The sequence below is a fragment of the Gadus macrocephalus genome, chromosome 20, assembly GCF_031168955.1.
Source record: "Gadus macrocephalus chromosome 20, ASM3116895v1".
In the NCBI taxonomy this organism is placed as follows: domain Eukaryota; kingdom Metazoa; phylum Chordata; class Actinopteri; order Gadiformes; family Gadidae; genus Gadus; species Gadus macrocephalus.
Genome location: NC_082401.1, coordinates 16,251,945 through 16,279,592, shown reverse-complemented (window position 1 = coordinate 16,279,592; position 27,648 = coordinate 16,251,945). Strand labels below are relative to the sequence as shown.

General features: G+C 46.6%; 1 protein-coding gene and 2 long non-coding RNA genes across 3 annotated transcripts; 2 read left to right on the top strand and 1 right to left on the bottom strand.

The window, feature by feature from the left end:
* Window positions 1-12,517, bottom strand: pdia5 (protein disulfide isomerase family A, member 5). Its single transcript, XM_060040836.1, has 6 exons — window positions 12,389-12,517; window positions 7,382-7,508; window positions 5,350-5,437; window positions 2,042-2,125; window positions 1,701-1,746; window positions 1-195 (listed from the first exon to the last, which is right to left on the bottom strand). The coding sequence occupies exons 1-6, from the start codon at window positions 12,452-12,454 to the stop codon at window positions 16-18; spliced, it is 591 nt and encodes a 196-aa protein (XP_059896819.1). The 5' UTR covers window positions 12,455-12,517; the 3' UTR covers window positions 1-15.
* Window positions 2,574-3,991, top strand: LOC132449173 (uncharacterized). Its single transcript, XR_009523525.1, has 2 exons — window positions 2,574-2,832; window positions 3,329-3,991. It is a non-coding gene; the product is annotated as an uncharacterized LOC132449173 (long non-coding RNA).
* Window positions 12,508-23,330, top strand: LOC132449172 (uncharacterized). The gene is made up of 2 exons (XR_009523524.1): window positions 12,508-13,398; window positions 21,087-23,330. It is a non-coding gene; the product is annotated as an uncharacterized LOC132449172 (long non-coding RNA).
* Window positions 23,331-27,648: the final 4,318 nt, after the last annotated feature.

Genomic DNA, 27,648 nt, shown 5'->3' with positions numbered 1-27,648 from the left:
TCCAATCACCGGCCATCACCTGGGCCTTTCAGCACATCCTTCCAGAACCACACTCCCAGTGCCCAGCTTTGTACCGGCTGAAGAGGCTGCAGGCACACTTACTTTCTCCGTCTCGATGTGCACAATGTCTTTAGCCTCTGGGTTCTCCTCCCACAGCGCCGGCCCGGACGGGTCCTTCAGGAAAGCCACCATGGACTAGGGGAGACGAGGATGCAACCGAAATGATCGTCAAATAACAAAACCATAACAAAATAAAACACATTTGGTTATTTATCCTGACAAAAAAAAAACACAATAAGATCGTGAGGCGTGGCGGAAGCAGTGGAAGGGACTATCATATCTCTCCACACACAATAAAACAACAGTATAAATATTGAGCGGGGCGTGGCGCGGAGGCAATAGCCGTCGACAGGTATCTCGTTCGCTGCGCTGCCGAAGTCGTCGTCGGCGGGCGGGCGGCCGGCCGGTGCTTCGGGGTGGCTGACGTACGGCGACGCGTCCGTTCTCTAAGTGCTGCCTCAGCGCGCGGCACGGAGGAGTGTAACTCCCTTCTTAAATGTTTGACGACGGCCTCGGGGAAAACGAACCACCAGCAGGGGCGTGTAATGGACCGTATGTCTGTGGGCAGAGGGGACTGCGGCGGGACACAATCACTCGGCGTTACCACAAGTTGGAAATGTACATAAAGTCCGCAACGACGGGTGCTTTCGGGAGGACTTTGGGCGACAATAACTTGTCATGGAGGTTGGGGAGCAGGGGGGGGGGGGACCTGATGCAATCGTAATAGAAATGAACAAACGTCAATGGCAGAGGTGTACACCCTGGTGTAGGTTTTTGTTTTATCCATAATTAATCGGCATTATCTGGAGTCCTTATCGTTCTTAAAGAAAGACCTTGAATCAATGCAGCTAACGGGCCGAATGAAAGTGATTTTATCTCGAGGAATGAATTAGTGGGGGGGGGGGGGGGGGGGGGGGGGGGGGGTTGGCTGCCAACAGGGGTTAGCTTGTTTAAGCCTGCCGACGGAAAAACAACAAACTAACCGATCCAAGTGAACGACTTAGTGGAACGTGAAGAGACAGAGAGACGGGCCGCACAGGGTGAGGGGAAAACCACCGGCCTGCCACTCGAATTAACTGAGCATATGAAGGAAGTGACAGAGAAAAGCCAAGAGAGCATCAGACAGAACAGAGAACGATAGAGAGACAGAGCCAGGGAGAGAGAGAGACAGAGCCCGAGAGAGAGAGAGAGAGAGAGAGAGAGAGAGAGAGGAGAGAGAGAGAGAGAGAGAGAGAGAGGAGAGAGAGAGAGAGAGAGAGAGAGAGAGAGAGAGAGAGAGAGAGAGAGAGAGAGGGCCTGAGAGAGAGAGACAGAGCCCGGGAGAGAGAGGCCGAGAGAGAGAGAGAGAGAGGCCGAGAGAGAGAGAGGGCCTGAGAGAGAGAGAACCTGAGAGAGAGAGACAGAGCCAGGGAGAGAGAGACAGAGCCCGAGAGAGAGAGAGAGAGAGAGAGAGAAAGAGCACGGGAGAGAGAGAACCACGATAGAGAGACACAGCCGGGAGAGAGACAGATCCTGAGAGAGGGAGAGAGAGAGAGAGAAAGCCTGGGAGAGAGAGCACGATAGAGAGACAGAGGCCGAGAGAGAGAGAGCCCGGGGGAGAGAGAGAGAGAGAGAGCGAGCGAAGAGAGACACCTTCTCACCTTGAACGTGGCCGGCCTGTTGTACTCCGTGTGGAACGAGCCGTCTCTGCAGTGAGAAAAGAGCGGGCACAATGCTCACATGTCGGAGGTTACTCGAGCAGCGCCACTGCGGAACGCGACGGGCGTGGCCCACGTTTCCATGAAGCCCTGGACCGTGAACGCCACTACGTCTTGACAGAACTGTGTGTGTGTGTGTGTGTGTGTGTGTGTGTGTGTGTGTGTGTGTGTGTGTGTGTGTGTGTGTGTGTGTGTGTGTGTGTGTGTGTGTGTGTGTGTGTGTGTGTGTGTGTGTGTGTGTGTGTGTGTGTGTGTGTGTGTGTGTGTGTGTGTGTGTGTCTCACTTGTAATGCAGCAGCTCAGCCCCAACACCCTTCGAGTGCGGGTCCACCTTCACCTTCTTACACAGTTTGCGACCTTCTGTATCTCTATGAGCGAGAGAGACAGACAGACGGACAGAATTAGGGGAAGGGAGGACATCAACAAATCAGACGGAGACATTCCAACGCAGGTTGGGTTAACTTGGAATGCTTATGGATGTTGCGCGCACACACACACACACAGCACACACACACACACACACACACACACACACACACACACACACACACACACACACACACACACACACACACACACACACACACACACACACACACACACACACACACCCCTCTCTTATGTAGTCACAAAAAATGGTATTCAAACCCTCCATCCTAATAGAAATTCTAAAAAAAGGAAGGCTTTAAGGCTCATCATTAGCCAAATACCAATTCATGTTGGCGTTTCTTATCTCAGGGAAGCGGAAAATGCTATCAGTGTCATGCCTGGTGCTCCATTCCTCGAATGAGAGTAAACATAACTCGGTGTGTGTGTGTGTACGTGTGTGTGTGTGCACTTGCGGGTGTGTGTGCACTTGCGGGTGCGCATGCGCGTTCGTGTTCACATGAACACGGTGACAGACTGACAGTGTCCCGGGCTCTTCTCCGCGTGGCCAACGCCTTTTTTTCCGTTTGATGTACCAGCCCAGATGGCACCTGTCGGGAGGGGGTGGTGGGGGAGCAGATGTGACCCCCCTGACACATCTTCGGGGGGACAGGACGCAGTCACCCGTTCGAGGAAGGATTTGCCAACGGTAACTAATTCAAAGTGACGGTGGATGAAATGTCTCGGTTAAAAATGAGACGCGGGAACAAGACAGGCTCCGGTGGTGGCCCCCGCGAATAACACTCAATGCCACCTCTTTTTCTAACCTGCGTGCGCTGTGAAAATTAGCTCCCTGTATTCAACGACGCAAGGAGAATTCTCCTGACTTTTGGGGTAAAAACACTCTTCAACAAAGGTCAGATGTTTGGCGGCAAACAAAGAGTTGAGCTAATCCGACCTATTCAACGATCCTCTGTTCGGTAAAACAGCAAGGGGGCATTATGCATAAGTCAGCCAGTCACCGGTCAGCGGTCAGCCAGTGACTCACTGGGGTGGTACAGACTACGGTTTGATGACTCGTATCATTAACAATGGAAGCCACAACTATTCCCTGACCGACGACGGATCCACTTCTAAAACAAAAGAGCTGCATGACTCCCTCGCCGATTCGGCGTCTGACTCACGGGCTAATCATTCTATTGCAGGTAAGAGGGCGGGTCTTATACCACCCCCCACCGCCATTCAACTGGTTGATTTCCTGCATCCCCTCCATTGTGGGTCTTTAATGGGTTATTTGTCCCAGGAGGAGGGCTGACATCACAGGATGAGTCAGCCTCACCGTGCCCTCGGCAGGGGGTCCGGGCTCATAGACAGAGAGCTGAGGGGGGGGGGGGGGGTTGTGCGAGATGGGTAGAGGGAAAAGTTCAAGAAAAAAACATGCAAAAGAAGCAAAGAGACACAGCAAGAGAGAAGAGGTGGGGAAAGAGCGGGGAGGTTGGATGCGAAGGTGATTCAACCGGAAGGCACCTGGCCAAGTCTGTGTTGTCCCACCTGCTGGGTGCTGATAGGGGACCAGGGCAGATAAAGAGAGGGCAGGACGGAGCAGTTGCAGTATTGCTCCAACAGTTAAAAACGCCCCTCATGAAATACAGCCATCCTTTCTGTTTCATCGTTTTTATGGTTTATCTTAAAATGCATTTATATTTGTATGGATTTTCCTTCCTCTGTGCTATACCTTATAAAAGATTATTGACAGCATTGTAAGGCTAAGAAAGTAAAGAGTGTTGCTTCTTTATTATCAAGTATGCTTCAACCCAGATTGACTCTAACCTTCACAAAATAGTGGGATTAAATATTTAATCACCCTACTCAACTGTGACCATGTGCAAAAGTTTGGACGTAATTATTTTCGTCGTCCTTCATTTCAAAGTTGCTCATCTATGTAAAGTAAACCTGTAGACTTCTGTCCGGTGGAGTGTGACAAGTGTTGGCCAGCAGGCCCAAGTCTGTTCAAAGAGAGTATCAACTCGCCTTGGCATGGCGTCCTATTCTGCACACTTCTACTCTCCCCCCTCTCCCCCTCTCCCCCTGACGTCCCGTGGAGCCTGCAGCCGGAGCCATGTGTTGGACCACTTCCCCATGAGATCATGGCGAGGGACACAACAGTGACGTGCTTATCAAGACATAATCTGGTAGAGTCTCCTATGGCGACATGCCCCCCCCCCCCCCCCCCATTGTTAAACACAAGGGGTTTCATCTGACAAATACACTGAAAAAGTCTGGCAGACCCACTCCGCTGGGTTCCAACCGCAAATTCTGCTCCAATGTGCACAGGACCGGACTCAAAGGATCGGAACAGTCCAAGGCAGCCTTTCCAGAGGGAGTTAACAAACATGATGGGGTGGGGGAAATAAAGTCCATGGATGATCCACGAGTAGAGAATGGGGGGGGGGGGGGGGGGGGGGATACAGGGTGTCAGAGTGTCAAAAGAGTTTGGTTTGGTTGACAGGCATGCCGTACATACGTATACACAATAAAGAGATATTTTGGTATAAAAAAGAAAGTGGCAGTGACAGTACCATGACAGCCTGTCAGGTGGGGTAAACAACAAGTCAACATTGGATCACTTTGGAGCGATGCAACACTTTTTTTATTTACTTGGGGTAAAAAAAAATAAAACAGGGACAAAATTAATTGTGTGTGCGTACGGCGAGAGTGTGTCGCGTGTCTGTCTAATAGGAACGTGGATTTTTGGGCAACAGTTTTTCTCCATGCAGACATGGTCTGACACACAACCACTATACACCGTGCCAGGGGACAGGGCTGTGAGCAAGACGGCCATCAGCCGGCTTATGGGGATAATCAGAGTGTTCACTCGGGCTGCCAGGGCAGGCAGAGATTGAAAAACAACCAGGCTGAGAAATATACAATTATTCAACCGGGCTACAGGACAACACTATGGCAGTTTCATTTGTCATGAGAATAGCTCTGCGTGCCTGCGCAAATAAGCAATGTAAAAACCCCATTTATCAAAATCGGGGGAAAGGAAGAAGTGGTCACTTAACGGCTGCGACTTTAAATCACCGGTGGATATCCGGCGGTGTTACCATGGCAGCGATTACCGGGTCCCCGCGGGCGACCCGGGAGAGAAGCTACCGACTGAAGGCGCTAACCCTTTTCCCCCCCAACAAAAAAAAAACCCCATCATCACCACCGTCTCACTTACCCGCAGTTGACCCAGGCGATGGTCCCCTGGCCCTTCACCGACTGCGCCACGTCCGACAGCAGCTTCAGCTGGGGGTCCCCCGACGAATCTGAGGAGGACACACACACAGAGGACCCACTGTAGTCAGGGCCGCCCCACCTTCACAGAAACCCAGAGTCCCTGCACTAGCCGGGGACAACCGTGGGTCGCAGGTTCCCCCCGGGGGAGCGGACAGAAAAAAAGGCAGGCAGGACAGAAGTGGTGGTGGTGATGGGTAGGGGGGGTGTGTGTGGGTGGGGGTGGCGGTTGGGTTACACTGTCGGCGCTCTAATTGTTCAACGGGAAGGACATGGTAACAGCGATGGAGCCGGTTCGGACTTGGGAGACATTTTAGAGGACGGCGCCTAGGGGGAACGGGTTTGGGTGGAAGCAATTTGACGGCGAGCTGAACACAAAGACTTGTTGATGATGTATTGATCGTCCGGCCGGCTTTTACTGGTCATAGCCATGGTATAGTCTCTGGTCGACGCCGTGAAATACAACAAGTGATAGAATACATATCGGCAGATAGAGTGCTCGTGGGAGCGACGCTGAACAGACTGTAATATAAACCCGAGTACAAACATAACACAGAGTACGCCGTGCCAAAAGCACTTAGAATCCGCCCGCTTTGGGGGGAAATATAGCCTCATCGCACAACTGCCTTGTATATTAGAAACAGCAAAAACATACCCACAGCAAGAACAGAGCGCATATCATAGCACTGCAGCAACATGATTCTGAGGGCTATGGCAAAAAAAAAACTGAGAAGTCCTGCGAGGAGAATAAACATAAATGCAATATCCGAGCCCTTGTGTTAAACAATTTATTATATTTTTCCGCCTCCCACACTTGTACTGAATGTATAGAGTGAGAAGTGCTCCTCTGACCGAGGTTATATTAAGATTGGAGACAATGCCAGAAACCCTCAAGCTCCCAGCTCGCACCCGGTTGGAGGTAAAAACATCAGCCAGTTCTGCCTTGGTTTAGGGCCATACATGAAGCAGGAAGTTATAGTTATTTTTTTCTAAAGCAAAAGTTTTTTCTTATGGGGTGATCATAGGTGATCAACGGCCTTCGACCAGAGAGGACTGCAACTGGGATTTCTTACTGACTGGTAGACAAAATGCCAAACCGTCTGACCACCCCCCCCCCCCCCTGACCGGCTAATTAGCTGACCGGCTAATTGGCTGACCGGCTAATTGGGTGAGCAAAAGATGAAAGGCTGGAAGGGAGGTGCAGGACGAGGGGCATGCAGAGAAGCAATACTAGAGTGGCAAAGAAAAAAAAAATGGCATCTGAAGGAGTCTTTGGCTGATTTTTGCGAAAGGGCGCTAGAGCATTGTGGTGGTAGCCAGCGATCGATAGCGCCCACCATTCAGTGCGCTAAGGCCTCATCCAATGACCTTACATGGGCTAGTGTGGGCCATGAATACTGGAGCAAATAAATCGGGTTGCGGAGTTGGGGGGCTGCTCACGAGAGAAATACAGTCGGACAAAATGAAGAATGCATTCAGTTAGGGCACATCCTCGCTTCCCCGCTCAAGCTTGATGAAAATGGAAATTAAATGCAGCGGGTGTTGGTGGTGGAAGAGGGTAATTTCCCTAATGGCCCTAAGGAAATGCTGTTTTGCAAGTCCATCTGACCGGGGTTTAATGTGGTCCGTGTTCTGCTAGTTGACTACAGTGGTTTGCGTTCTGGTTTGAACATTGTCCTACGCAACCGGTCGTTTAATATAGAGGCTACCTGAATAGAATCACTTAACATTAAAAGATGAGGAAACACTTCATGCGTGCTATTTATATGGTTGAAACACCACCGGGACTAGCAGCGAGGAATACATTAAAGAAAAACATATACAGTGGCAGATTAGTGCACGACTGCACGTATTTGTTTGTGATTTTGATAAATACAACATTGCAATTACACAATGAGCTTGACTATTTTTGTAAAATATGACATTACTTTGGTTAAAAACGGTATCCCCAATGTGACAGTGGATGAACATCTCACCTGTTTTGGTGTAGAGCACAAGCACGTTGGTCCTGGTCCTCAGAAGCTTCTTGAAGTCTTTGTGATCACTGACCTTCTCGATCAGAGGGGACACCTTCACGGCCTCCAGCACTGCCGCCAGCCACACCTGGCAGAACCATGACAAACCTAAGCATCAACAACATGGAACGACACGGAAACGGTACTTGTCTAAATCCACGTGACTCGCAAATAGGTTGAGGTTCCCATCAGTGCACCATCTCGGGGAGTTTTTTGCGAATGTCGGTGCATATGAAAGCTCTGTCAAACACTTGGCCTAGTTACGGAGAAGGAACACCTTTTGATTTCAGAAATATCATTTCAATAGTACTGCTGGCACCCACGTTGCATTGGTTAAGGAATGTTGTAGCACCACTTGTTATCGCGAAATGCAGTGAAGTGAGTTAGTGTGAGTTGAGGCAGAGCTGCAGGCCACAGCTAACAACACTTCCATTCAGCTCACAGTTAATTTGAAAGTAATAGGGGCCAAATCGCACTTGCGGCCCTGCCTACCTCTTCCTGCAATTTAGACGCTGCAAGAGAATCCAATAACAATCTCAGCTCGTCAATTGGATTCACATGGATTGTTTTTAGCCCAATTTTGGGTGAATTGCAAAGTTTAACCCTTTGAGTCCTTCTAGGTTTTATATCCACCTGTACAGTACTCAAGGACACTTTCCCTTTTCTTTTGGTTGTATGGTTCTGTAATCAATTCACATAGCCAATCGGACATCACTTTGTGATTTGGCAAATCTCTTACCACGGGGGGGGGATCTGTGTAACATATGTTGGAGCCAAAGTCAAGGTGTGTTAAGTAAAGAAGGATCTCCCTCTACATCTCAGTCTCCCACAGAGATCTGAATTAGACACGCTGCACTGTCCATTGGCGGACGATGAGTGATGTCACCTGGAATGAAAATGTGCACCTGTCGGGCTTATTTTCTCATTTCCAATCCCCACAGGGTGTCCCTCTGAGTGAGTGTGTGTGTGTGTGTGTGTGTGTGTGTGTGTGTGTGTGTGTGTGTGTGTGTGTGTGTGTGTGTGTGTGTGTGTGTGTGTGTGTGTGTGTGTGTGTGTGTCTGACTGGAATATAAAAGATACTGCCTCATGCTCATTGGAGACATTTTTAATTAACATGAAGGTAGAGAAAAGGTCAAGAGGCCACGAAAAACCAACTTTGCCAGGGAGTATTATGGGCTGTGCTACGCCGTCATAGAAATAAGCCCCCAAAAAGGGCAAAGATCCAGGTGCAAAAAAAATCCCAATGTCCAATTATTAATTTCTCCCCCGGCTCACATCTACATTATTTGAATGCGTGTCCGAATGCGTTTATCTGTGGCAGCGAAGAAGGGTACTCTAAACCTCATTGTCTGGCTTTAGAGGGGTTCAAAATGGTATTCAAAAGGTTTGTCTCAATCATACCCTGCCAGATGAAACATATATGCTTCAGTAGGAGGCCGTGGGAGCATGGAAGGAGATCCAGCTCTGGCTTTGAGGGGTTCTTTTTGAAGCAGGACAGGAGAGGAACACGTAGGATGTGGCAGACACGTGTAACGCAACTAATTTCAGTGGAAAAAAAGTCAATCTGAATATTTATGGCACTGCGGGATGCATAAAACGACACAAGTCTCTCTCGCCTATCCCCTCTTTTATGTGATAGGCTGAACCAGTGGTAACTAGCCTGCCCCTTTAGCGGCTAATGATGCTCTGTAGGTTTAAATGACCTGGGGAGCGACTTGATTGAGGCTACCAAGCAAGCACTCCGGTAGAAATGAGAAAGAAAATACATACATTAACATATGTAGTAACTATTTCACCTCTAACTATTTCACAATACAGATTATGCACACACATACAGTGTGGTAAGGCTGACTGCAAAAGAATCTTGATTGTGAATAGAAAAGGTTAATGCAAATAAGTAATTAGAAACGTATTCGTCAATATCTTGAGATGGTTTTTGATATGATGAAGACATAACGTGGATAACTTGTTGAATCCGTTCTGACATTATGTGCAGGCCTGCCTTTGTGCTGACAAGCAGCCAATACCTACAAAACCGCAAATAGCGATTATCATTAATTCCAAAGGTTTCATTGCGTCAGACATCTTATGCACTTTCATGGGTGGTATGCAAATGGCATTGCATTTGTATTGTAGGGCATTAACACAAATAGACCCATTAGTAGTAGTCATACCCGTATTACAACAATGACCGAGGAAAACGGTACTTACATTGCATTGCAATCAATGAATGTGCCAAGAAACTACAAAATGTACTGCATTCCAAAGTGAAATACATTGGCCTGCTCTTCTTCACTGGATTGACTGCTGAAACTAACGGCAAGTTAAGAAAACACATGCAAATAGACAAAACCCAAACAAATGAAGGAAACATTCTCAATTTGACAACAAAGCACTGCAACTTAAAAAAGACACATACAAATGGACAAAACCCAAGCAAATGAAGGAAACATCTTCAATTTGACAACAAAGCACTGCAACTTAAAAATAAACATTCAAATGGACAAAGAACAAGCCCTTTAAGAAAACATAAATTTGAATACACACTGCGAATTAAGACACATTACAAAAACAAGCTACAATTAGGTTTACAAAACAACAATGGAACTGTCTCCTAGGACACTTAAAAGTGATGAACACAACTGGACAGGCTTTTGGAGGCTGCCACGCTGTGAAATGACATAATTTAAAGTCGGCTCTACGTCGGTCGGTGGTGTTGGGAGTGTTTGTGGTTTATTCGAAGATTTGATGGCATGATTCAGATATAATTTCTCTGCCCATACGTGTCCATCCGTCACTTTAGTGTCTTCTGGAAACACATCTGTTAACGGTCGGTAATCCCAGTGCATCTTTGCAATAAGTGGTCGGAGTTTGCATAGGTTTCGAAATGCGTTTAAAATTCTGGAAAATTTAAATGTTATCCTAATTTGGTTGTGTTTCATCTATTTGCATGTGGTTTCTTAACTAACAGTGCATTTAGCTCTCAATGTACAAATAACAGCATCATATTTTTGAGACATCATCCTTTACACATAAACGTGTTGATTGGCAAGTATTCGGGATTCAGTCATATTATCATTGAGAATCAAGCTTCAATAATAACCAAATTGGTTAAATGGAAATATAAATGACAGCCAGCAATCTCAGGGGAAAGATAAGTGAAGTAAAAGGTCTCTTGTGCACACAAGTACGCCAAAGGCTTGAAAATTGAAAAACAGCAGAAAATTTGAGACTGAGGACCATATATTTGTGGATACTAAAGAGCCTTCACAGCAGTACATTGCCTTAGTGACTGCTTAAGCCATCAGTCAACAGTCTGCTCCTGCCTAAAGGCTAAGACACAGAAGCTCTTAGCCTTTACCCCCTACCTCGGTTGTGGCATTGTACGCAGAATGTTCTGATTTAATTGTTTTCCAGTTAGTTGTTAAATGTCAAGCGTGGAGGTGGCCCGAGATTTGTTATACAAGGAAAACACATACGAAACCATGCAAATGTCAACCTCCACATGCAAATGTCCAGGTGTCGTGCCGCAAAAAAATAACCGTGTTTTCTGCCGTTTTTTTCAATCAACAAAAGCCGTAACCCTGGCTATAATTGGGTTTCACAGGATTACAGTGCATCACAGTGAAAATACACAGATACATCATATTTCCTTCTCTCACTCTGATGCTTACCGAGAAGCACAGGGCGTCTAGCTCACTCGCCCATAGCCTCCATCTACGGTGACGAATTTGCTTACTAAATGGCAGCCAGGTTCAGGATTGTCTAGGTAGTACTGAATCAGCATTAGTAATGTTACTGTTTGTCAAGCATTTTTCCATTTCTGACTAATGAGCCATTCATTGTTGTTAGCATTGTTAATTGTCTGAGTGCAGATATGTGTGAGTGAGCTAGTGAGTGAATGTGTGTGCATGGATACCCAGATATTATTTGATGGCTCTTTTTTTATAATGAGGGTGAAATAATTATGGCTGACGAGAACGGAGAAAATCAAGACTTTATCCTCCCTCTCTTGACCACTATCTCACCGTCTGCACATCTGCATAATGGCCCAGCACCCTCACCTGACGTTTATAGCGGCCCTGATGGGTTACTAGTAAAACGAAGATAGGGCATTGAGCGAGGGAAAAAGAAAGAGTGAAGGAGAAATAAGACAAACACCACACCTCTGTTTGCCTACCTTCCCTAACAGGATGTAGAGCAGGGGAAAAAAGTGTACAGCAGCAATCACCAAATCCTGTGTGCAACTAATGTATGTGTGCAAAACGTTGCACAAATGATTGAAGACTGCATTGCACGGCGCTTACAATCTTCATAAGACATAACATATGGCCTACCATTCTTAATGGTAGACCAACGTTCACGTACACTATAGCAGCCTACACCCACTACCAGTGACCAAGCTAAAACTTAAGCTGAGTACATTGGACAAGCTTCAACAGTTCGGCGAAATGTTCCATCAGTGAGTGTATGTAATCAACTAAGTGGCCCCTGTGCCATTTATTATTGGGTAGATTACACAGCGAACCAATACTAAATCCCATTCTACAATCAAAGTGCTCATGGCCAAGGTATGCAGACGCATCCATTTCTCCTGAATGTACCATGTAACCTATGGCTCATTCGGGAGGGAGCCTTTGCCTCTGTTGTGTACACATATGTGAGCATTTAGCAGAATGCAGCTAAAAGCATGCAATTAATCTAATATCGGAGCTCGGTGAATACGAACATCGCATGCTAGACAACGCATTCAATTTGGGACGCATGATTCATTGATCTAATCAGTGCATTGGCCAAGTTTAGTCTTTCCATTAGAACGGCCAAAAGCTGTCAACTTTGCCTCCTGCGTGAATTGGGCGGTACGGGGTTAATTTGTATTTCAGACTCTGAAACACTCAACACAGCGAATAAGTCAGACGATCTACATTTCTACACACACAATGGACATAATGCATTATTTGGACTCACCAGCAATACCAGTATGAACATTTTTGCCTCCCTCACCGGACTACCGTAGCGGTTCCTAGAGGCCATGATGCCGTTGCCACGTCTGGATACGCACGCGCAGTCCGCTTTCTCCAGTTTTTTGTGAAAGGAGCGCAAGGCTTCTTTGGATTTGTAGTCCATCGAATTTACATTTTATTTCCATAGAAACGACGAGACCAGTGATTGTGTGGGATTTGCATTACTTATATTCTAAGTAATGCATGTCGTTTTCATAACATGTAGGTCTTTTATTTATATGAATAGTATTTTTAGTCCCGCTTTATAAATGCTTTGTGATTACACAGATTTTGATTGGTCGCTCCGTTTTTATTACAAACTCGCTCTTTCGGGACTTTCAACTTCGTGTCTCCAGACCTGCCTATGCACTGAATATCAAAATAGGCAAGATAAACCATTGTTTTACGTGTCGTATGTATCACATAACATAAAGCGTACTTAAATGAACTCGTTGCGTTTGTTTGTGCTGTTTTAGTTCGTGGATGTATATATATAGATATATTTAAAAAAAAAAAATCATAGTAGTGTATTTAACTGTTGGTATGCCGGCACCCCAAGACTAATTGCCATGGTACCCAGCATCCCAGACAACGAGAAAACAGGGGCGTAATTCAACTGGAGCAACACATAGATAACCCGCCACTAGTCTACCTGCTTATTCCTCCATTAATCATAATTAATTTTATTTTGTTAGACCGGCCATTCCGACACCCCAGTTGCACTCGTGCACGTCCTCGTGCACGAATGTAACTGCCTTGCGCACCCCTCTCACGGCGCGTTGCGACCGTCCTGGTAGTATCGCCCGCCTCGCGCCGAGCAGAGCGCGTTGTTCTCCGCGGGTCGTTGTGAGCGACACGTCTGCTCCTCAGGATACAACACTTTGTTTTGAAGACAGCAGATCGATAACTGAGGGCACGCGTGCTTTTTTTTTCCTTGGTATTTCTGCTCATTTGGAAATAGGAAGATACTTTAAGGTAAATTAAAATACTTTTTATTGCGAATTGTTGTTACCATGCTATGGCAATAGCGACAGGACTTTGACTTGAATGTTGGCCAGCAGGTTTATAACTGTTATCTTCTTACATTTAGACAGATTGGTGTTGTTTTTCGGGACTGATTGTGTGTTTGGATAATTTCGAGAACATGTTTGAATTGCACAAAGAATAGCTATAGGACACTGGTTTATCAAATTGAAGGTGTAATGGGTTTATCAGTAGCCTATTCGCCTAAATAGGAAATTCCAAGTCTTGCCATGCTTCAACCCTTCTCAGGCTTTTTCCTGCGGTTCTGGAAACAAAAGGATGTTTTGTTTATAACCCGTGATATTGGGCCACTGGTTATATTTATTTCCCTTTGCTATTGTTATTTTGGCTATGTTTTGGTCATTTCCCCCCGATGAGAGTGAGTATAATTCCGAGCAGTTTCCCAGCTCCTTTATGCCCACCGAGCTTTACTTTCTGCTCACGTTCCGTCCCAGGATCAGAGGCATGGGATAGCAGGGGCAGCTCGAGCCGGCCACATTACCCCTGGTTCAAACTTACTCACTGGATGTGAGGCTTTTTTTTTATATAAGAAACCCTGTGTGCCATGGCAGGATGGAGAGGGGTTTGGGATGCGAAACCGTAGAGAAAAGGATTCACATTTGCTCGGGTAGTTCAGTTATTGGGTTGCGATCTGTGGTGTAGAGCTTTTGAGTCCAGCCTGAGGAGGTTTCATGAATTGTATCTAATAGCCCCGGAGCCTTCTTGTGGTTGTGTGTCTACTGTCTGTAGGCCTAACGTGTTATAATAAGCAGAGTAGACCGCAGAATAGTCGTGTCGTTAGAAGGTAATGACTGGAAGCGTTTAGTTTAAAATCAAGAATCTGTCTTTCACGCACGGAACGGTGCGCGACTCTTTGGAATGAACGTAGGCCTATCGCATAGCCTGCATGTTGTCTCCTTTATCGATTCATGTTTTCGCTCCTGGATTTTAACGAAAACCCAGGGCATGTGCTAAAGTAGTATATTATTATTTAAGCCTAATTTTGAGTATTTTTTCTCTCCATTTAATATAAATCCATCGGAATCAGGACTGAGAAAAAAAGATATATCGAAGAAGAATCACGTCTAATAAATAAGAATGATAATAGTCCAATTAAATCGAATAATATAATATTTAATTGTGAGAAAAAAGTTTTCAACAAAAGGTTCCCACAATATTTTCCCAGGGAGCAACAGAGGGCAGTATTGTGCAGCGCGGATCCGCTTTAATAACACCTTGGCAGGTGCTATTGACGTTGTGCATCATATATCCTTTAATTTATGACCTTTCAGTCAAACTGGGACTATAATATTATAGATTCGGCAAAAACGATCGCTGCATCCATTAATAATTTATCCAAATACGTTTTTTGAGGATAAATCATGATCATGACTGGATCAATGAAGTCTGTGTGTGGGCTTGTTTGGAATAAAATATACATTGGTTAACAGAATGGTGTGCACAGCAAGCAAATGAGGTGCGATATTGCGTTCAGGGAAGTTGGTTTATGAGTATTATGGTCAGTGTGTTTTCAGTAAAACACATTATCAACTTATCTTCGCCAACAGCTTTTCCCCTCCAGGGCATTTTCACTGCAAATATTTTCAAATCCGATTTGACCTAGTAGCATTTACTCATGTTTTTGTTTTGCACCAATTTGACCTTCAATCAAAAGTTACTATTTTGTATCTTCTTTCAAAACAACTTTTCAACCTTCTTGCTTTTGTATTCTCCACCAAATTCCCCACTGTGCTCCACATCTTTTTAAACATTTACCAGTAGGTAATATTGATATGATGATTTGTTTGTCAAACCTTTTAACACGTTTTTACTGCGTAGGAAATGTGTCTTTGGCTTTAGTCAGAAGTTAACCATTGCGTTCATATTGTTCATCCTTTCTGTGTTGACTACCGTACAGACTTGTGAGGTTATTGTCAAAACATTCAACACCAGAACCCCACCCCTCTTTGTCCACTAATATTCATATATTCATAAATTCACATATAGGTTTTGTTTAGCTTAAATGCTTGTCTTATGCACCATTAACGCTTTTGTTATCCAAAATATGTGGTAGTTTCCGGGGCCGGTTCATTCAAATGGAAAATGGGGTTTTCATCTTTGATGAACTTATGAGGGCCCTTGACAGGTCCCTACGGGGGGGGGGGGGGCATCATCACTGAACCATCATCTCATAGCAAAAGAGTCTCCTTCAGCCCCCCCCTCCCCCCCGTCAACCCCCTCTCCAAGTCCCACTCTCCTTTATCTCGCCTCTCTCCCGCTTCCTCTGTTGTCTCTCTCGGGTTGTCACAGAGTCAGAAAGTATGCATGTTTTGTGGGCGACGTGTAGTGCGCTCTCAAGTCAAGGCAGAGTGATAACTCCCATTAGGGGATCAAATGAGAAACAAAGGAGGTTGTGGAGACAACGTAAAGGCGGTTTTCCTTACAGTTTTCCGATGATGCACATGGTGAAACGATGCGCCGTATGAATTATTTTGGTTGCGGTGGTGTCATGAGAGTGAGACAGCAGACATGAAAGTTTAATCCCCACAGAACCCGAGCCTACAGCATGGAAATGGCTACATTACCCCCTTCAGATGTATAGCATCCCGGGGGACTTCTACAGGTGTTCACCCTGGCCCACTTGGGGGGTTTGTGTGCATGAAGTTGGATTGTGTGTTATTAAGTGTAGTAGTGTACGGGAACCAATGTTTTGAACACTTATAGGTCATGGCCGGCATCTGCCATCCTGCTGCTGACAGCAAGCCCACGAGCATATGGGATGTCTTGGATGACGGAAAAATCCATGTATTCTGCAGTTGTAGCTTTCCACTGGGCTCATTCATCCCCAGACACGAGCCCTGTACAGTCAGCGCTGCCACGCGGAACGTTTATGTCCGTCTTATCTTGACACATGTCCGAGAGACCACTTACAACAGCATGTTGCAAGGCTTTTTTCTACCTGGGGGGAAAAATGGAGCAAACATGTGCTTGGAGGGGTTGTGTTGTTGCAGTGTGTGCCCAAACTGTAGTGCACGGCTGTTCGCTGCACGCCCGTGTGCAACCGAACGGAGTGTGGTCCCGCCTTGCTTTTGGTCTCAGCTTTGTTGCGAGAGCGACAGCGAGGGAGAGAGATTTACACTTTTAAAGTGGTCTCGGGCAGGATTCACATGGTAATTAGGTCAGCGCAGAGCAGGAAAAACAATCGGCATGCCTTTAAAGAAGCCAAAGAAATTCAGTGTGTATGTGTATGTTTGTGTTTGTGTGTGTGTGTTTGTGTTTGTGTGTGCATCATGTGTGTGTGTGTGTGTGTGTGTGTGTGTGTGTGTGTGTGTGTGTGTGTGAGTTTGTGTGTGTTTGTGTTGTGTATCATGTGTGTGCATTGGTCTATGTGTATGCATGCATTTTCTTATATTTCTAGTAAAATAGTGCAAAATAACGAGGAAGAGAGTTGGAGATACAGTGGAGAAGAAAGAGAGAGAGAGAAATTGGGTGCCATTAGCGTATTTTCTCTATTCAGAAACGCCGCAGACCCAAGTGAATATATCTCTGTTGAGTTAATATAATGCCAGATTTAATAATAGCTTAAGGCACAGTGACTTGCAGTGGCACCGCTCACCGCTCAATGATATACTGGGGCATGTGATTCAAAGTGAGCGCAACAAGTTTTACCATTGTGATACCTGAATTTGTTTATATAGCCCTCTGCACGGTGATCCATTACACACATTCTCCATTTACTCACACTTAAATCAGACCCATATAAACCCATACACATCTGAGATTTTTATTCATTCTTCATTTGGCAGGAGAAGTGTTCTCGAGGCAAACAAGAATGGGGTTTGTTTTTCCAAAGTAAAACTGCTGAACTGGCTTGACCAATGCTCGGTCCTCTTTTCCCCCTCTTACAAGTAACTTGATCTTAAACCTGTCTTTGGCTTTTCCAATGAATCTCCATTTAATGCAATACACAAGTCTATTGTGGTAAACAGTGTAAGGCAGTCAACAGAGGTTGTAATGTAGACTAATCTGTGGCGTATCTTTCTTTGTGTTTTCTGGGTCAGGTGGCAGCTGTAGAAGCCAAGCCCGGCCAGTCAGTGGAGCCGCAAATGAATAATTCCTGAATGTCTGTCTGGGTTACGTTGTTCGCTCTCTCAGGGGCTGTGTGGTGTGACCGAATGCCTTTGTGCACTGCACGCCAAAGTGGCTCTTGGCATGGCCCCGTGTATACCGTGCGTCTGTCGGTCCGTCCGCCTGTAACCCGGTCTCCCGCCACGCAACTCGCCGCCTGATCGCGCGGCTGTGAAATCTGATAGGAAGTCGACGGCGCGGCTCAGCGTAGCCTGTACCGTCTGCAGGCCGCCGCTAATTAATGCTTGATACGGCCCAACAGCCTCAATTTGTCTGGAGCCTTATCTCGGCTGTCCTTGTGTGTTCTCTCCTCCTCTTCCTTCCGCTGTTATTACCGCGGTGTGAGTATGAGGGATGGACATATAAAAAAATAATAAAAGGGACAATGGGCAAGCCTAGAAACCGAATATGCAATTATGTGTCAGGTGGAAGAAATAGGTTGTGGAGCGACGTGCAGCTCAAGTGTTTCCATTATCTGTAATAATGGCAGACTGCTCTGTGTGAAAGTCAAACAGGCCAATGGCGGCCGCCACCGCCCAATGATAATCAGTGTAAGCAGCTGTGCATGGGTTCCTTGCTCGACTGGTCACTCAGAGGACACATTGATTGTGTTGAGATTGAAGGCAAGGTGTTCTCTTCTTGAGGTTTTTTCCGCAACTATGTTGAGTTTTTCAAACTCAACCTATCGAGATTTATATCTCTCTGTCTTTGTGTGGAGTTGAGGTTGTAAGTGTGTGTGTGTGTGTGTGTCTATGTATGTGTGCACGTGTGTATTTGTGCGCAAGTGTGCTTGCCAGGCGTGTGTGTGTGTTTTTATGTGTATTTGTGCGTGTATGTATGTGTGTGTGTGTGTGTGTGTGTGTGTGTGTGTGTGTGTGTGTGTGTGTGTGTGTGTGTGTGTGTGTGTGTGTGTGTGTGTGTGTGTGTGCGCGTGTGTGTGTGTGTGTATGTGTATGTCTGTGTGTGCGTGCGTGAGTGTGTGGGCGCAGGCGTGCACGTATGCATACATGCATGTCTGAGCGGTTGAGCTTCCCTTTTGTGTACGTGTGAAGCGGACGTGAAGGCATGCGGTCTCTCGCTCTCTCCTTCGCTCTCTCTCTCTCACCCCCCCCTCTCTCTCTCTCTCTCTCTCTCTCTCTCTCTCTCCTTCCTTCGCTCTCTCTCTCACCCCCTCTCTCTCTCTCTTTCTCTGTCACTCTCACCCCCTCTCTCTCTCTCTCCCCCTCTCTCTCTCTCTCCCCCCTCTCCTTCCCTCTCTCCCTCCAGCTCCCTCCAGCAAAGCTCCTGAAGGAGGGGCTGCAGAAAAAAAAAGAAAGCATATTAAAAGAAGGGCGAGTGGAGGAGGAGGAGGAGGAGGAGGAGGAGGAGGAGGAGGAGGAGGAGGAGGAGGAGGAGAAGGAGGAGAGAGAGACTGCTCCCACAGTTGATTTGGCCATTGTTGGGAGGGAGGAACACTATTTCCATTGACGCGGGCGATGTATGGCTAAACCCTGCACCCCCTCAGAGCCATAGGAAAGGAAGGGGAGGTATTATTCAGCGGGACCCGGAGGGACAGGCCGGGGAGGAGATGGGTGTCGAGGCCACTGCTGTGCACAGGGAGAACATTGTCCGTGATCCAGCTCCTCTCCCTCTCCCTCCCTCCTTCCCTCCTTCCCTCCCTTCATCGTCCACCTCTCCTCCGCTCAGCCTATGGATCATATCCCACTCTCAAGCTGTTTGTAAAGCCATCTATGTATCCAATATCTATCTGTCTGTCTGTCTGTCTGTCACTCGGTCTGTCTGTCTGTCCATCTGTTTATCTCTCTTTGCTGGTCTGGCTGTCTTTCTATCCATCTATCTATCGCTCTCTGTCGGTCTGTCTGTCTGTCTGCCCATGGTTTGCTCTCAGTCTGTCTGTCTGTTGGTTGGTTGGTCAGTCCGTCCGTCTCTATCCCTTCATCTAGCCCGTGCGCACAGGATTCTCATTGATCCTCAGGTTACTTTGAAAACCGACCTTGCACAAGCCTCTTTCCAGGAATTAGGCTCTTTTCAACCCCTGCATCCACTTAAGGACATCAATAGCGATTCTGTAAGGTCCCCGACTGGCACCCAGACATGTCCTGCCATATGACGCATCCAGGCAACACCTGCCAGTGCTCCTATTGCTTGTCTATCCATTGTTTGTGTCTTGTTTGTATTCCCAGTTAGAAAGCCTAATCAGGAAGAAATGAGCCAACTGTTGATTCTACAGTAGCCCCATCAGTGTTTATGGGCAGATTCTCAGACACAGCGAGAGACTATTTGCCATGTAGTTTGTGACCGAGACTCTCTAGACTCTCCCGGCTGCACTGAAGGGTTTTGCAGCAGATGCAGCGTGGGATGTTCACTGAAGGATTTATGGCCTTGCTTGGTTGCTCTCCAGCGCCTTGCTTTGATGAGCTGACTCTGGTCGGTCAAATTACTGGCGAACTAGCCTCTACGACACCTGGCCTCTGGCTGATGGCCCTGAGAGAGTCTGTGTGTGTGTGTGTGTGTGTGTGGGGGGGGGGGGGGGCGCTCACACATGTACCTGCACACATACGTACCTGGTGGCAGTGTCGGGGTGGATGGTTCTATATGGAAGCAGGGCTCCACCTCGTAAGACAAAGTGAGTGATGTAGTGATTTCACCCAGTTCGATGAGGACAGGTGACCTTTTGCAATGATTAGCAATGGTGCTCAGGGCCAGGGGCTCTCCTCCCTGCTGACAGTGGAGTAGGAGTGGATCAGAAATTGCTTTGAGAGATTGCCAAAAAAAAAAGGAAAAATCCAGCCAGCCTCCCATATAGATTGCGCGAGTGTCTTTTTTTTCTTTTTTTTTCAAACGGGTGTACATGATGGTGTATAGATGTGTGCACACGATTGGCAGATTATGCTGATGTACATTCACGGCGCGGGGCAGATAATCAACAATGAGCCGCTAAGTAGCTGGCCTGGCCCCTCACTGTTACACAGTCTCTTGTTATCTCTGACTGGCTGTCTCATCGTGTACCTCGATAACCACACGTCTTGACGGTGAAGCCACACCGCGGGCCCTAATGGCGCGCCAATCCTGAGCATTACAGCACACGTCGGTCTCTTGTCAGGCGCTGATTGGGAGGAGACCGCTTTGACAACAGAGTCTGAGGAAAGGGATCTCTGGGGTATGTCTACAACTGCCGATGTGATGTGTAGGCAGCGGGGGAGCGAAGCGCACACACAGAGGGAGATGGATACAGAGACAACCCGCAAGGTTCTGTGTCGAATTGAGCTGCAGTTCTTGTTCGACGTGTTTCCTGTAATGTGTCATTTTCTCAGTGTTCACACGCTCTCCCGGGGAAATTAAATTGCGAAATGAATAAACGTTTCGATTTTTCGAAGGCATCCTTTTCTTATTTGTTTGCTTGAAATACAAGCAGTCAGGGCATATTTATTTCTGTGTTCGTTTTATTCCAAAGCAATCCTTTAAAGCCTCTGATTTATACCTAGTGCCGAATTCCATATATGTGTCAACAGACGAGGCCTGACATTGAATTGTGGTGGGATGACAGCGTGATGAGCATCGAAGGTAGGCCTGTTTCATATTCCGAAGGCCAAACTTCTCTCAGCGAAATTGGTTTGACTATTATTTAGTGTCAGTATTTGATAGCCTATCATTTCGGACCAGGATGTAAAATATGGTCAGCTTTTAGGTTAGCCTGACGTTTCCTCAGTGCATCATTAATCATTCCGCCATCGTTTTTGTATTTGTTTTGATCTTTAGTGGCTGGTTCCCTAATTCATGATGTTTGTCCACTGAAGTCTCCTGTTCTGAAGTGGAGACAGCAATCCAAACCTCATTAGTTCTCCGCTGCTGAAAGTGGAGCGCATTCTGTTTCCCGGTGAAAGCGCAAATACCTCAAATATTGACCCTTAACCCTCTACTCTTACATCTTACAGACAGCCTTGATACAAATATCAGTCCCATTGTATTGTTTGAGGACATGTTTCTCCGGCAGTAACAGAACCTGTGTTGAACCGAGACTTAATATTCACTCGCCTTAGTCAAAGCAATATGCACGTCAACGCTACTCCCAAGAACCCCGGCTTTCATTTTCAAGTGGCCGCACTTCTCGGACCCCGCCAAGCTGCCGCTGGTAACTATGACGATAGAAAGGGTTTCTCAACGGGGGCAGGCGGGTCCGTCTCAGGCGCAGGCAGGCCGCGCGCGAGAGAGAAGGGGTGTGACAGTGATTAATGCCCTGGCAGAAACAGGGACAACTGGGGCCCCCTGCTGTCACCGCAACATTGCACCATGAAGGATGCCGGGATGCACATCAGATCCGCAAAAGAACACAAAGAGGTTTAATCATAACCACGTCAATAATTCAGCATCCCAAGGAATTCATTACTTCTAAAGCAAAGAAGCAAATTGAAATGTTGAATTAAGGGAGAGAGGGGAAATGAGATTCACCTGTGTGCACCCTACTTCAAAGAAATTCCGTCCTCGCCGTGCAGTGTGTGATGGATGGTGGCTTATTCCTGCGGTCTCTACCTGTAATGGCTGTGATCCTGCTTCACAAACACATCAAAGAAAGTGCAGCTGGCCTTTCCAGGTGTCTCGAGGCGAGGGGTCCCAGTGAGTGGTCCAAAGTCATGAACTTTGCTGATTAGCATGTACAAGGCTTACAGGAGGTGGACGGATGAAAGACCTCTGGGCATCTGGCTGCAGGATAAAGATAAGGAGCCAACCTCCTGGATCTACTGCTCTCTTCATCACAACAAACATCACCCATTCAAGGTGCAATTTGTGGGTGTTTGGCTTGTTTTTGTCTGATGCAGTTCTGTGGGACTTGTTCCTCTCTCATGTTACTCACCTGGTTCTCAAACTCTGTTACCGCTCTACCTGGTAACTAGTTATATCTTCTGTCCTCCATTCCCCCACTCAACAACACCCTCGTTTTCCTCCCCCTATCCTCTCTCCTCCACTCCAAACCCCATTCTTTCAGCCTGAAAAGGTCTTCTGTCATGCCCCTCCAACCACCACCACCACCACAACCAGCACAGCTTCTTCTTATGTGCAGATATGCAGCAATTGCCTTTGCGAGTTCTGTGTGAAAGCAACATGCCTTTGGTGTGTGTGAACCGCACATGCATATTGTGTGTTTGGCACATCCTCAACTTTGAGGAAAGGTTATTTTTCATTTCCTTTTCTCTTCCCTTTCTCTACTCCATCATCCTCTATCATCATCAACCCAATGACAACGCCTGTACTCTAGTCTGCCTCTCCTGGCCCCCTGACCCTCTTATCTCCTGGGGAAGAGAAACAGACAACGCCCACACTACCTCGGCCAAGCTTGAAGGTCCGGAAACAGATCTGATGAACAGCCTGAAACAGACCATGTGAATGCAACAATCATTTCCCAAGCCATTTCCTCGATCAGAGTAGGAAAACATGTTGACCCTATTCATTTGTGCGAAAAAGGCACGTTGCAGTAGGGTGAATGTATGTGCGTGTCTGTGTGTGTGTGTGTGTGTGTGTCTCTTTGTGTGTCTGTGTGTGTGTGTGTGTGTGTGTTTGTGTGTGTGTTTGCAAGTGTGTGTGTGAGTATGCGTGTTTGTGTGTGTGTGTGTGTGTGTGTGTGTGTGTGTGTGTGTGTGTGTGTGTGTGTGTGTGTGTGTGTGTGTCTGTCTGTCTGTCTGTCTGTGTGTGTGTGTGTGTGTGTGTGTGTGTGTGTGTGTGTGTGTGTGTGTGTGTGTGTGTGTGTGTGTGTGTGTGTGTGTGTGTGTGTGTGTGTGTGTGTGTGTGTGTGTGTGTGTGTGTGTGTGTGCGTGTGTGTGTGTGTGTGTGTGTTTGCATGTTTGGGCCTGCGTGTCTGACCCCAGCCAGCCCCAGAGGGCGGAGGCAGGGATCACCCCCTGTGTCAACGGATTGTCCGAGGTTGGATGGGAGAGTAAACACGGCCAGTCCAGCTGCTGTATCAGGCCTGGGGTGGGACTGCCAAAAACGCCTGGGACAACAGGCCCTTTCAGCACCAACCTAGATACACATCAGTCAAATCCTTCTATCACAACGGGTCAGGCCGCGCCACTACCACAGCCACAGCGTAGCCCCCTTTTTGTTTCGTGGTAAGCGTTCCCGGAGAGAATTAGTTGGATAAAATGTGACATGTTTCATGCTGAGGCTGGAAAAGTAATTTAATATGAGGCAACACAATCAGGCCACAACCGAAAAACAAAAGCACCCAGGGTTTTATTCATCAATGTTTCAGTGAAACAGCCCCATTGTAGGCTACCCTGTTGTTCAATGGAAGTCTTCCAGAAAAGTACATTTGGGGAAGGTTTACATAGAACTGGACGTGTCCTGCTGTGCTCAATATGAATTAAGAATAAGTTGAAGGCATTCTAAAAGCAATGCCCCTAGACAACTATTAAAATTAAGACATGCATAAAATAGAAAGCTTAGGATAAATCCTTTATTGTATTCTGGCGATATATTAGTAGACTCTAAAATCCCCAAAAAATAATCGCTGTTAAAAATGGACTCGCTGCTAGCTGAATATATCGTCGGCAGTTAACTTTTATGTTCAACAGCTCATCAAAGTAGTGACCACTGATTACCCACCATTACATCAGTTTCAAACTGCCATACAGACATCAATACTTCGATGCGGCTCACTGAATGTCTCCCTAAATACTTCCAGTTCTTGTTTCACTGATTGATAGTGTGCCATTTAATTGTTTTTAAATGCCCTATACCCTTTTCCAAAAAGGGTATAGCTTGATGCTGGCATATTGGATCCATTTTTATCAAATACTAATGACATGCATTTAACATTGTCTACTCTCAACACAGTGCATTCAGGTTTTATGATAATTATAATAGCGATAAATGTACTGTAATACATTTTCAGTTTATTCCTCTGATATTGATGTTCTTACATTCAAAAGTGCTGGAGCGTTGTGCTGAATGCTAATGGCACCAACACAACAAATATAGAATCTGTACATGTCTGGTCTGAGTAGATACTTGACTGAGTCTCTAAAATGTGTCTTTGCTTGAATAAGAAGTTAATTACAGGAATATATGGTGGTGCTTGTAAATGTGTGCATTTCATTCGATGTGTGTTTGAGTCCTCTGAAAAAGTCCTTACTAACAAAACTTCAGCTAATTAACAATAAGTCATTGTTCAACTTTGTAGTCTTGGGTTATTGTCTCCACACTTACATTTGTCAATGCAATATTTATGTAAAATTTAACCCACAGCTTGTCTTATATTAAATAGCTAACTGCATTGCAGTGTGTTCAGACATTCTGTTTTGTCTATTTACAAATATATCAGGAGACAGATGGGTTATTACACCGTGATTATTACCATGAATCTCTACCAGACAGATGTGTATGGACTTATATTATAAGGCCTACGGGGGTGGGGCTAAACTATTAAGTAAAGTTAGAAAACGGTAAAGTTAATATATGAGGTCGCTCAAAAGGAGTATCTTTAATATCTGCCTCTCCATTATTCAGCTTCATTTTCCCCCCCGCTACCCACACAGGTTTTGATTTCTGTCTATCATTTTGTCTCTTAGTCTCTCTCTCTCTCTACCCCCTACCGCTCTTCTCCTGCGATGTGTTACCCTCGGGGAGTGGCAAGAGAAGAGTGAGAGAATAATAGATTGAAGCAGAATTGGCGCATCTCTGGAGAAATGGCGTTCAATATTGTTTTGGACCACGGGGACAATGAGCCCTGGAGGATATCGCCTTTGAATGTGAGTTTTAGGCCAGAGGTCCAGCCTGGCCACACCTACCTCAGAAAGGTAGCCTCACAAAATTGGCTTTTTCTATCCTCACACAACAATGAATTCCATAAAGTCACTCCATATCCGTCTCCACTAGTCAAAAGAAACAGAGCCCTTGAGCTGTGCGTTAGCACGATTGATACGGATTTAGGCCAAAGAAAAAGATTTAATACAGTACGTGAAATATATAATATAACACACTTAGTATGAAACTGTGGGTTTCTGGAATCGGCACACAGAGATCTAGTCTTATTGCAGTTACATTTACATTGAGTGCATTTAGCAGACGCTTTTATCCAAAGCGACTTATAATAAGTGCATTTGTCTTAAGAAAGGGAAAAAATATATCGCTGTCATTGCAGTAAGGATGTTCATAGAACCAAGGGCCAAGCACTAGCAATTGCTAGGTGAACCCATTTCTCTTCTTCGGCCTAAATGATGAACTGTACAACAGTTGTAAGTTGTAAGTTCCTGAACGGGTAGCAGAGGCCAGAGTACCCTGCCTCCACCTCTATCCCCCCCCCCACAGGAAGGGGAGGCCAGGGTACCCCCACCACCACCTCTGTCCGCCCGGAGAAGTTGCGTCCCTGTTCATATGCTTTGTCGAAGACGCCATCACTCTTTATCTGGACCACCCCGATGCCCAACCCCTCGCAGAGCAACCCCCCCCCCCACCCTCCACCCCCCAATCCCCCAGCCCGCTCTTCTTGATCCGCCACCCCCGATGCCCCCCTGTGGGTGGACCAGCGCGCCCTCCTGGCACGGTGCCCGGTCGCCCCCGGGCGGCCATGCCCACACGCCTTTGACTTTGCTGGAGACGTGCTGCTATTCATTAAGGAGCCGCGAAATGACAGAGGGCCGCTTGTGTTCTGGTGTGAGAGGAATAAACAAGACATGAAGCAGTGGGGCCGTTAGCTGCAGACAGGCAATTTGTGCCGTGGTTATGCCGTGTTAAACTGCAAGACTCTCTCCCTGTCTCTCTCTGTCTCTCTCTCTCGCTCTCTCTCTCTCTCTCTCTCTCTCTCTCTCTCTCTCTCCCTGTCTCTCTCTCTCTGTGTCTCTCTCTCTCTCTCTCTCTCTCTCTCTGTGTCTCTCTCTCTCTCCCTGTCTCTCTCTCTCTCTCTCTCTCTCTCTCTCTCTCTCTCTCTCTCTCTCTCTCTCTCTCTCTCTCTCCCTGTCTCTCTCTCTCTCTCTCTCTCTCTCTCTCTCTCTCTCTCTCTCTCTCTCTCTCTCTCTCTCTCTCTCTCTCTCTCCCTGTGTCTCTCTCTCTCTCTCTGTCTCTCTCTCTCTCTCTCCCTTTCTCTTTGCCGCTCAATCTATTTGCCTCTTGTGCGCTCTTGCTCATTTTCTTTAACTGCTTTTCTCTCTATCTCTGAGCCCTCAAAGTGTTCTGTTTTCTTTGTATCAAATAAGTCTTCGTAACGTGCTGTTGACTAAAAGTCAAAGCTTACCTTATCTTTTTTTAAGATACTTTTTAAGATACACATTACAACACAATCAAAATGATCTGCAGATGAGATGAACATTCAATTAGTGGTTTGTGCATGTCTGTTTGTGCATGTGTGTCTATTTGTGCGTGTGCGCGCGCGTTTGAGTGTGTGTGTGCCTGGGAACTCCAGTGTCTGTGTTTGTGTGTCTGTGTGTTTGTGTTTGTGTCTGTCTGTCCTTCCTGATCGTCAACCGGCCCGTTCTAATTCGATTGATGGTGGACACAGGGAGATCTCCTTGCAGGGCTTGCATGTCTGAAGGGGTTGTGTGACCGTTTGATCTCTGTCCCCATTAGTGCTGCACACTCTGTGTGCTCTTCATTACCGTCAAACCCGGCGTCAGTTGTGTGCCAGGAGATAGCCTACCTACTTAAACGCACGGCAACACGATATCAAAACAACTTTATTTTGAAAATCTCACCAGAACGGAGCTATCTTTGCCCGCCAGGTGCATAAGCCGTAGACGGATCGGGAGTGCCCTCGGCGTCCAGGGTGTCACCGGCATTGTAATAGGATTTTAAGAGCCTGCTTGATAGTGAGCATATGGAAAAGGTTGTCTTTTGGGGCTCTTTGATAAGAAGAGACAGAGTGACCTCTAAGTCCACAATGCCTGCCTGCCTGGCCCGCTTCCAGCACAGCTCCGGCGTCTTTGCTGACGACTGCCGTTTTACCACTGAAGACACAAGCTGAAGGTCTGTCTGCCATTGTGCGTCGGCTGTGTGTGTCTGCATGTGTGGTGTGTGTGTTTGTGTGTGTGTGTGTGTGTGTGTGTGTGTCTGTGTGTGTTTCTGCATGTGTGATGTGTGTGTGTG

Excerpts from the sequence above, each read along its gene's own strand:
- pdia5 (XM_060040836.1), bottom strand. The coding sequence starts at position 12,454 with ATGGCCTCTAGGAACCGCTACGGTAGTCCGGTGAGGGAGGCAAAAATG. Across the intron at positions 7,509-12,388 it reads TGTTCATACTGGTATTGCTG|GTGTGGCTGGCGGCAGTGCT; the intron begins GTGAGTCCAAAT and ends TGGTTCTGCCAG. Across the intron at positions 196-1,700 it reads ACAGGCCGGCCACGTTCAAG|TCCATGGTGGCTTTCCTGAA; the intron begins GTGAGAAGGTGT and ends CGTCTCCCCTAG.